Source organism: Octodon degus, unplaced genomic scaffold (genome assembly GCF_000260255.1).
Source record: "Octodon degus isolate 3935 unplaced genomic scaffold, OctDeg1.0 scaffold00046, whole genome shotgun sequence".
In the NCBI taxonomy this organism is placed as follows: Eukaryota; Metazoa; Chordata; class Mammalia; order Rodentia; family Octodontidae; genus Octodon; species Octodon degus.
In genome coordinates, this window is record NW_004524622.1 from 8,936,553 (window position 1) to 8,947,842 (window position 11,290).

Consider the following 11,290-nt stretch of genomic DNA (forward strand, 5'->3'; position numbering starts at 1 on the left):
CCAGCATGGGCTACAAAGTGAGCTCAACGTAGCCTGAGCTGCATAGTGAGACCCTGTCTCAAAAATAAGAGAAAAAACCAGACCCCAGAAAAATCAGTTTTTATGAAGCAGCAGATGGAAACCAGGCCCTGCGTGGGAGCCACCCCGCCCCGCTGCAGGCCTCTGTGCTCCGGGGTGATGGACACGTACGACCCTGGAGGAAGCGGACTCTCCAGAGAGTTCCTGAGACAAGCGTTACGGTGTTTGTGTGCGCACAGTCAGGAAGCACTGAGAAGCATCCTGTTTATTCAGGACGTTATTATGCCTCGTCACAGGGAAAAGCACAAAGGAAAGATTTTTAGATTTAGATTTCTTATGTTGCCTCGTCCATGCTTGATTTCTATGCCGTAAGGTGTAAAGGGCTTTTCAAAGAATAATATAATTTCCCAACATAGATCACTCTTTTAACTTTATGGCAGTCATCAAAGGAAGAATGATTACTAGTAACTGATTTAGAGTTTTTTCTGTCACACTCTACAAAAATTGGCAGATTTTTAAAAAATTTTTTGGCGGTACCAGGGATCAAACTCAGGACCTTGCACTTGCCAGGCGGGTGCTTATGCCGCGGGTACCTGGCAGATGTTAAAAATAAGTCCGACCCCGCGATGCGGAGAGCTGGCGTGGCAAAGCTAAGCTTGTCCACCAGGTGGAGATGACGCACTTTCCAGTGAAAAGACTCCGCCAAACCCATCCCTGGACTCCACATCGCACCAGTTCTAATTTATGTAACGTATCCAGCAAGGCAAACGTGGGGAGAGAGGTAAAATTATATTTGGTACTGTTGCTTGCCAACCACAGCAATTCTTGTCACCACTGGAAAATGTCAGAGACTAATTTTAAAAAGTCACGTGACTTAAAGTGTGTACTTTTCACCCACTTACCTGAAGTTGCAAGTCGAAATAGTATCAGTCGTTTTCCTGGTTCACTCTGGTAAGACAGGCCACCTCCACCGACTGCAGGTGTCGGGATGCAGGGCATTGGAGCCTTGGCCCTGCGCCCCGAGCTGAAAGCTAGAAGGCGGCCAGGTTACATAACCGGAAGCTTCGCTGTGAGATCATCACGAGAATTATGTAAATAGAAGTCGACATCTGCAGAAGTAAATTAGCTTCAAATGCGTTGCTCACAAGCTTTCAGGAAATGTGCAGAAGTAATAATGTGGTTTAGATTTATTCTCAAGTCAGAAGTACTTGATTGGCAATTTCCTGTTTCTCTGTCTCTGTCTCTCGCTCTGTCTCTGTCTTTGTCTCTCTCTCCTCCAGCCCTCTCCCATCTCTTTTGCTTAGCTCTATCATAGAAGCCACAAAAGCTACAGACTCCATTTCTCCATCCCTTTATAGATGGAGATGGCCAAGATCAAGGTCAAAATCGCAGAGGCCGCCTTTTCTGAACAAAATGGCAAAATCCTAGCACAAGAGATCTCTTTGCTCTTTTGCCCGCCCTGTTCTCCTTTGCCCCCATTTTTCTGGAGACATGAAACTTAAAAGTGGGATGGCATCTCGTTCATGAGATGACAAAAGCTAACTAAGGATGGCAGAGAAAGTAGACAGGAGCTGTCCACGCTGAGCGCATGCTGACCGCGCTGAGCCGCTGCTGTGTTCCTCCGCGTCTGTCCATCAGTCTTTCTGTTGTTTGTAGCTAAATTTCTAATTGATGCATCACTGAAAAGTTACCATCTTGGCACAGAGATTATAAATAGGAAATATTTTCAATGTTTCTCCATCTATTTGCAGTGCTGAGGATCACATCCAAGACGTGGCTCCTGCGCGCTGGGGCTGAGCTTCCCCGCCAACCTTCACTGTGTGCCTGAGCCATTTTCCCTTCTAGCTAAAGAGGCCCTGTGGGTTTTACACAAAACGAAGACTTAGGGCACGCAAGTTCCTTTGTTGTTGTTATAAAAAGATTGTATTGAATGCCTACTTATAAATACCAGGCAATCTGTCGACTGTTTTTGCCTAACATCTTCCATTTTGTTTCTGACTTTCTTTTTTTTTCTTCCTTGTTCAGTGCTGTGAATCAAACTGAAAGGCTTCCAAATGCAAAGCACACATTCCACCACTGAATCAAATCCCCAGAACTCCGAGGGCCATTGTGTCTTCCTGTCTTAGTTTTCTCTTGTTGCTGAGGCAAAATACCTGATGCCCTGAATTAAGGAAGGAAAGGTTTATTTAGGTCAATCTGTGGAGGTTTCAGTCCATAATGGGCTGGCTTCAAGGCAGAGTGGCACATGGCAGAGGGCAGCAGTTGATGGTGGAGGAAGACAGCAAAAGCAGCAAGAGCAAAAAGGGAGGTGCTCAGAGAGTGAGCCTCTCTCCTCAGATGTATGCAGGCTGCCAGCCCAGCACGGCTGTGGCACCCACACCCATAATCCCAGCACTGGACAAAGCACAGACTCGTAACAGCCCCCTCATGACTGCATGAGGCTTTGGGGGGCGTCTAGGCACAGCCATGATACATTCCAGGCTCCTCTCTGCTGTCTCTGCTTCTTGGCTTCAGGAGGTGAGCAGCTTCCCACCCCCACCCCACCAAGGCTTTCCACTGTACTGTTTCTGCCTTAGAACTAGCAGATTACAGACTGAAACCTCGCCTCCTTGGAGTTGTGGGTGAGGGGTGTTTTGTTCCAACAGTGAGGAGTCACCTAAAACATTGTTGTGGCCAAATGCAGACACTGGGGGGTGGGGGAAATGGACCAGTAAACCAAATAACAGCAACAATCAGATGTTTATATTAAGACAGGCTTAGCTCGATTTTAAGCATATTTTGGATCTTGAATGCACCTTACATGCCCATGCATTGAAGGCCTGATCCCTTACTGGGAAATGATGGAACTCAAAGAGAAGCCCAGCTGGAGATCCTTAGGTCCCTGGGAGTGTGTCCCTTCAAGGGGGTCACAGGACTTTGCTCTCTTTCTCTCCCTTTGCCTCCGGGCCACAAGGTGAACAGTTTGCCCGATGGCCTCCCTTCCATTTGCTACCTAGCTTTATCTAGTCCTTTGGGAACTAGGACTAGGGTTCTCTAGTCCTAGTGATGGGTCTCTCTGATCTTGGACTGGCATCTTGAAAATTGTGGGCCTGGGCCAGCCAAGTAGCTCAGCAGCTTAAAGTGCCTGCAAGCAGGTGCAGGGGCCGGGATTCAATCCCTTGGCCTGCCTTGCTGGCCCTGCTCCCGGAGCACGCTGAGAAGGCAATTGAGACTGGGTATGGTAGTGCTCACCTGTAATCCCAGCTCTTGGGAGGCTGTAAACAGGCGGATCACTACGAGTCTGATCTAGTAGTGAGACTCTGAACACCCTGTAGACCCTTCCCTAAAATAAAAGAAAGAAAAAAAGAAAGAAAATTGTGGGCCAAAACAACCTTTTTTCTTCTTACACATTATTTATCTCCAGGATTTTGTTGTAGTAACAGCATATTGACTAAGTAGACACTGAACAATGGTATGTAATCAAGAAAGAATTGGGAAAGAGTAACATTTCCACATTTGATTAAACAGGAGTGTAATTTGGTAGTCAGTGGTCAGGATGTTCAAGATAACTGCTATTTTCTGATCCATCTTGGAAGGACTTTGTGTGGAGGATTTAACTGAATCCATGTACTGTTTAAAGGCCTAGCAAAAACTAAGTTGACAAGAGGTGGAAAAACATAGGAACATCGTGTTGCCTTGGAAAGTAATAAAAGCACAGAAGGAGGCCATCTGGAACATAATATAGAAGTGTATCCCTTGATGTTGTATCAAATGTCAGCCCTGAAAGAAGTCTAGGAGACCAGGGATTTAGCTCAAAGGCAAGGTCCTGAGTTCAATTCCTGGTACCAAAAAAAAAAAAAAAAGAAAATCTAGGAGATGGTGGCAGTATACTTGGAAAAGGCAAAAGTCATGGACTGACACATAGAAGGAACAGATTCCTATTAAATGTTGGAACTTCATTATGGTCTGCTCCTCATGCTCATTTACTTTTATGCTTCTGTCTTGCACTGATCAGTCCTCAAACATTTATATGCAAGCCTAAGTCCTCTCCTGAGTTTCAGACTCGTTTCCAGCAGTTGCCTGCTTGTATCCACCTGGAGTTTTGCATGATCATTTCAGACTCACTGTGTCCAAGAAGGACCTCTTTTTTTCTTGCTGTATTCCTTTCCTTAGTTTAACTTTCCTTGCTTCATTGACTTATAGTTGACATAACTTATAATTTTTGACAATTATTAATTGAATGCTCATTCTGTGTTACTCATGCTAGTTCTGGAGATACAAGAGTGAGCTGCGTATTTATTCTAGAGATACAGACTGCATTCACTGAACAAAAGGTGCAGAGTAATTACATACACCAATCTGTGATGATTGAAGAATAGCCCAGGCGCTGTCTAAGGGTGGAAGAGGAGAACTTGATGTCTAACCTACCAAAATTTTACTCCCTTAGGCACCCGTGCTTTTTTGTTTGTTTGTTTGTTTGTTTGTTTGTTTGTTTGATACAGGGGCTCACTATAAAGCTCAGACTCGTACTGATCCTCCTGTCTCAGCCTCCCCAGTGCTAGGACTACAGGCATGCACCACCATGCCTGGTTCTGGGGCCGACATGGTGCACCCAGGGCTCTGGGGTGGCACAGCATGCGGTTCCAGGGATTGAACTCCAGACATTAAGTTTACCGGGCAGGTGCTTATGCCACCAAGCTATCTCCCCAGCCCTGTCCTAAGCACCGAAGCGGGAAATGAGGCATCGTTCTTTCTTTTCCCTCTCTTACATCTAAATAAAGCCAACCTCTTCATCTTACCTGTAGATATCCAAAATAGTTTTCAAAGCCATATCCCTTCCCAGAACTTAGTTTGCCAGAGGTCCTTGTAATCAGAGACTGAAACTCCACAGTACTTAAATGCCTCATGTCCATGACACGTATTCATTCCTTGATCTTGCACAGTGTGCTCAAAAGTGACTTTTGCTAGAACTCAGAGCCATTTCTTGGGCAAGGTTTTACCCTATAGAGGCATATAAGAAAAATATACTCTATTCGATACCCTTCCTTGAAGTTCTGTCCATCAAAGCAGAATCTGTTTACCGGTGCGCACGATTCCCAGACTCCACACATCTACTAAATTATCTCTGGCCCTAAAAGAATGCCAGTTGCAGTCGCACATGATGGCACGTGCCTGTAATCTCAGCACAGCATCCCAGACATTGAGACAGGAGGATCACCATGAGTTCAAGGCCACCCCAGGTCATGTAGTGAGTTCAAGCCCAGCCTGAACTATAGAGTAAGACCTTGCCTCAAAAACAAAACAAAACCATAAAAGAAGGAATAAGAAAAAATTCAAAGGAGACTCAGATTTTTATAGGGGGATAAGGTGACTTTGCTGCAGAAACCAAAGTCTACTGTTCATGTCAGTTTTTCAACTTGCACAGCAGATGCTACTGGGGAATTTGCATTGGCTGTTTCTTTCCTGCTGCCATGAGGCACTATAGGTAGTTAAGCGCGTCCCTCAACGAGTGTATTTCATAACAAGTAGGAAATGTCTCAGTCTTGGTCACATTAAACATGTTACATCACCTGGTGATCTGAGCCTTCCTGATTCCTTCCTGTTCCATGGGACAGTATCTGCAGGCTGGAGAGTGACGCTGAGGGGCTCTCGTGCCATCACACCTGCTGCTTTCCCATTTGCCTGTGCTGAGCCACCTTTACCTGAGCCAGGTGTTGGTTACTTTTTGCATTGCTGAAGTAAAACATCTGACACCCAAAGTTAAAGGAGGAAAGGCTTATTTAGCTTGCTGTTTGTAGATGTTTCAGTTCATAGTTGCTGTCTTCAAGGCAGGGTGGCATGGCCGAGGGGCGTCACAGAGGAAAAACAATTCATAGTGAACAGAAGGTAGTAAAGCAAGCAGGGGACAAGACAAGACCCTTTTTGTCCCTTACATTGTATCCAGAATAATAAGATCAGGGTTGTGCCAAACCAGTGAGTGGACTGATTTAGTGATCGCCCACCCTTAATCCTTGCACCTTTAATCCAAGCTCTGCACCATGAATCAGCTGCACATGCTAGACTCAGCCACTTCTAAGAAAGCCCACTCTATGGCTGCGTAAGGCTGTTGGGGGACATCGAGACACAAGCCATAACACCATGTTCCCTTTGCTGATGTTTCCCAGGAGCCTTGGTGCTAGTTTGAGTCTGCCCTCAGCAGAGATGGTAGAGAGGCCCTACAGCTTGTGCGCTGTTCGGCCTGGTCTTGAAGTGTCTCCAAGGTCCCTTTAAACATGAGGAAAGCACCTTCTACAGAGAAACTGACCCAGAAGTTGCAAATAAAGTCAAAGCTGGACTGAAAAACTGGACTCTTACATTGGGAAAAATATATATATATATATTTTTTTTAAAGCCATCAGCAAAGGAATAGAAACACTATTTGGAAAACTGACTGCATAGGTAGAGGCACTTAAGAACAGAATGGAATTAATTTCCTATTCTTTTTCTCTTTTCCCACTGCCCAAGAGTAAGGGTTGGGCCAGGGAGATGGCTCAGTAGAATAAGCGCTTCCATGGCAAGTGCAAGGGCCTGAGTTCAATCCCCGGTTCCACAATAAATAAATAAAATAAAATAATAGCTAAGAGTAAGGGTTATTCACTGGTAATTTGAGATGCTGTACATGTGGTTCTTCTTTTCATAAGAATCTATGTATATAAAATTGTTTCTACAATGGAAAAAATAACTTTGTTTTGGGTGCAAAGCTGTCTATACCTCAGCTATCTAGGACAAGGCCGCTGCTTCTCATGGGCTTTGCAGGGGACTGTGAGAAGTGTGCGGCGCTCGAGGAGCTGGCGCACGTAGTGACTGACCTTCGCCTGATATTATGGACACTTCCTCCTTTGTTCTCCATAAAACCTCCAAGGCATGCACCAAGACGTGCTGTTCTGCTAAAGATTAGATATTCTTCCTGTCCCAGATCCTACCCACCCCTTAAGCTCTCTGTAAACTTATTCATATGCTGATTGTATAAATAAATGTGCCCTGGGTACTGGGCACTTCCTTTCACAAATCAGAAAAAGAGGCTCCTCCTGACCTCATCTGTCTGTATATTGATTTTGTCTTCTTTATCCTCTACTGTCCCCTCTCCTGAGTTTTAAAAGCTGCACTAGGGCCACCGAAGTAGCTCCACGGCATGAACGCCTGCCTGGCAAGTGCAATATCCCAAGTTCGGTCACAGGTATAGAAAAAAAAAAAGCTGTGCTAGATGTGACAAATTTGGGGAAAGCTGCTGAAAACTTTCTCCAAGTCACCTCAAAAGAAAATTCAAGGTTCACCTGATGAAGTAACTGATCTTTACAATGAATTTATTTATTTATTTATTTATTTATTTATTTTTGGCGGAAGCAGGGATTTATAATGAATTTAAGACACAAAATTGGACCAAAAATAAAGCAATAAACTAAATTTAAAGTAAGAAACTGACCAAAGAATAAAGAAAAATCAAAAATTAGAAGGCAAAGAATAAGGAAAAGAAGAGCCACATAGAATGAAAAACGTGGCCAGGCCAGGAACATATTTCTAAAGCCGTGCCTTCAAGTGAGGCTGCCTGAGTCTGCTTCCCAGGCCACAGCAGCCCACAGCTGTCTTCTCAAGAATCATGTCCCCTTGAAGACATTGCTCAGCCCCTAGTGAACCCTAACTGAAAAAGAATAATAAAGTATAAGGGACTCCAAAGAGCTTCTTGTGTATGTGTGATTGTTGTCAATGTTTATCTCATTAGAAATTACGATCTGTGGGGTGTTTCCATGGATTTTTTCATTCACAGTTTGACAAGGTGTCATAACAGATACACTTAAAATACTCCATTCTTTTTCTTTTAAACTCAGTGGTTGGTTGAAAAATGTCACATTTTCTTTTAAACTCAGTGATTGGCTGAAAAATGTCACAGTGTATTTGGCATCATGATATTATACAAAATTGTTCAGTTGTCCTAGAAGATAGAATACATTAGTAACATGTATAACACTGAGGTGAAGATCATGTCCATCAAATTTTATTTGCAAGGTCCCCCTCACTTTTGTGTTCTGGATTCCCCCTTCCAAGAGCTGAGGAACTCACCGTGTCTGGTTCAGGATCTTTAAATGAAGCCAGATGTGGTGGCGGGTGTCAATCATCCAGCTACTTGGGAAGCTAAGACAGAAGCATTCCTTGAGTTGAAAATTTTGTGCCCATCCTGAGCAACAAGCTGTCACAAGGGCAAGAGGCTGGGGCTGCAGCTGTGAACTGAATAGGCATGAGGTTATAGTAGACAGCTAAGTTAGGTAGAAATATTGTAGGAGGTCAGACAGGGCTGGGCCCTCGAGGGAGTCAGTGCGGATAAGAATGCATGGAAACTATGGCTGAAGGCACATCTGAAGAAGATTAGAGGGCCAGGGAGATGGCTCAGTGGAATAAGCACTTCCCTGGCAAGTGCAAGGGCCAGAGTTCAATCCCTGATTCGGGGGGGGGGGAGATTAGAGTCACAATGCTAGTTCTACACACTTCCCTAAGGGCTGAAGGAGGCTGAGCATCCTCAGTATGGCCTTTTTGAGATTTCCCATTATCTCATTAGGCTGAACCATCCTCTCCCACCCTCTAACACTAAAGACAAGACTAAGACTGTAGATTATCGACCAAGGTTAATGATTTCACTGGGTATGCTCCTACTACCATTGGATCAATATTACCTAAGCAACTATACGTACAATCTCATTGGTTGATCATAACTTTGACTGTATGACAAGGTCAGCTAAATCTTCTCAGGATTTACCTTGGAACCATGTACAGCACCTCTTAGATCTTCTGTCAGTGCCAGCCATCTGGGTGAGTCACGGCCATTGCTTGACCAATTTGCTTTGTGTGAAAGCCTGAGAGATTTTTTCTCTCTAGGTGACTCTCCTTAAGCACCTTATGCATTGTTGTCACTTTCCTCTGTGGCTTCATTATCTCCTTGATCAGAAAATCAGGGACTCAACTGAGTTATAAGATGTCACGGCAGAGGTTTTCTTATGTCCTGAGTCCTCGCTGACCTTGAAGGGCTAAAGCCAAAATATTGGCTATCCTTTTAGCCCATCTATCTAATTTTTGATCTCCAAACTTTAGTTGTTAAATGTTCAGAAAAGAAGCTTAATGACATTACCCTGTAATATAGGTAGTAAGCTTAATATTGCTATCTATCTGAATATAAAACACCTTAGACATAAAATGGAACTGTCATTTTCTAACAACCATGGATATTCTAATATTTAAATCACTATAGAGGGTACTGGGGAGATGGCTCAGTGGAATAAGCGCTTGCCTGGCAAGTGCAAAAGCCTGAGTTCAATCCCCGGTTCCGCAAAGAAAAAAAAAAAAAAGTAAATCACTATAGAATGTTAAAAGACAACAATTATATATTTTTACATAGAAATTTAGAAATCAAAACCATATACAACATTGCAGCAGGGCAATCTTGATGACATTTTGTGACATACTTAAATTTTCATTTTGGCATAACACTTTTGGCCATTCATCTCTCTCTAATGCATAAAAAAATCCTCTTGTTTTCAGCCTCTGCAGTGCTAGGATTACAGGATTTGGTCACAGGCTCAGTGCACCCCGAAGTGGGGTTGACATGGCATGTGGAACCAGAGATCAAATCCTGGTCCCTGTACTTGCCTATGCAGGCACTTAGTTGCTGAGCTATCTCGCCAGCCCCCAGGATTTTATTTTAAAGGAGAACTGGGAGCTAAATTCTTTGTGTTTGACAAAGTCCTTCCAACCACAGCCCAGAAGACGAAAGTAAATGCAGAGATCAAAATATATAATTCTGTGATTCTTGAGACTCTATTTGTCCCATTTTTAACTCAATATGGCTTTTTCCCATTTTGGGCCAGGGAGATAGCTCAGTAGAATAAGTGCCTGCCTGGCAAGCCAAGGGTCCTGAGTTCAATCCCCTGTATTGCAAAAAAAAAAAAAAAAAAAAAAAGTAAGATAACTTTTTTCCTTTTTGGCTTCTCTCAAACTTATTTCTCCTTTTAAGATTATTTTTCCCTCTGGCCCTGTTTCCCCAAGTTTTACACCTAATGTGCCAGTGCCGATGCGTGCCTGTGCAGAATACTACTGCTGGCTCTAACTGATCTACTTCCTCCCTTCTGTGCACTCTTTGGAAGTGTTCCTGTCGCCCACACTTATCTTGTACCAGGCGTCCTGATTGGGCACCAAATGTAGGGACCTGTTGGTCTCTCAGTGTGATCCGTTGTACCTGGGGAGAAACAGCAGAAGGAATGAAGAAAAGATAGTAAGAAGACAGGAGCTGGGTTAGGTGGTGACTCCTCTGCCTGGTTGGTGAGACGAACCTCCCGCCCCCCAACAATATGGATGTTTATTTATACTTTTGCAAAGTTGGTGACATGTGACACAAGGTTGCCTAGTGACTAAGAGCTGACATTAGCCAGTCAGGATGATTATCTCAGGACTGAGGTAGCTTGTCTGCTTTAGACATTGAGGCCTTGTCCCACTTACACACATCTGAGCAATTTTCTAGTTTCCATGGCTCCCCACACCTTGCTCCTTAGAATTCATTCTTTGACTTTAGGGAACAGAACTTGGCATTTCCCCTATATTAAGGCCATCCATGGGGTGAGATAGTAACTTGGTTGTGATCAGTTATTAGATGTAAAAGTTAATCAATGAAATTTAGAAGTGATGAAGCGAGCTCACCAAGGAGTCAACTTACACAAGGAAATTCAAAGCAACAACCAAAAAGCCAAATATGCAGTGGATTCCTGTTACTTCTACTGGGTAAATCAGAGCATGGGGTGTCTTAGTGCAGATCCTGACTCTAGGCTAAGGCTGAAATCTGGCCTGTCTGAGTGACAGCCTCTAACCCCAGAGCTACTTACATAAGGAAGTTACGCTGAAACAACAGTGAGGAAGATTGGAATGATTTCAGTGAATGGAGGAAAAGAAAGAAAGATTGTGGAAAGTAAAGGACCTATCCCAGAGGGCGAAAACATTTAAAAGGTCACTTAGAAATGAGAGAAGCAGAGTGGAAATGGAGGGGAACAAAAGCTTTCATGTAGCAGTTTTAGTTAGGTGACTTGATGGGAGAACTTGTTACTCCTCCCCAAAAGGAGGAGTAACAAGCAAAAGTTACTTGTTACTGAGCAAAGTTGCTTTATTTACCTCAGTATGAAAGAGTTTGGAAAGCCTGAAGGCAAAGACAACAGTGAGAAACTTAAACTGCAATCATCCTGCAGGACGGCTCCATATCATCAAAATAAGAAATAACAAG

At 43.7% G+C, this 11,290-nt stretch overlaps 1 protein-coding gene across 1 annotated transcript in view; it reads left to right on the top strand.

Moving 5' to 3' along the window:
- Ide (insulin degrading enzyme) overlaps positions 1-1,520 on the top strand; it is a 123,401-nt gene extending 121,881 nt beyond the window's left edge. The window contains exon 29 of the mRNA XM_004632094.2: positions 1,377-1,520. Coding sequence (XP_004632151.1) covers positions 1,377-1,520 — 144 coding nt within the window. The remainder of the gene's footprint in view (positions 1-1,376) is intronic.
- Positions 1,521-11,290: the final 9,770 nt, after the last annotated feature.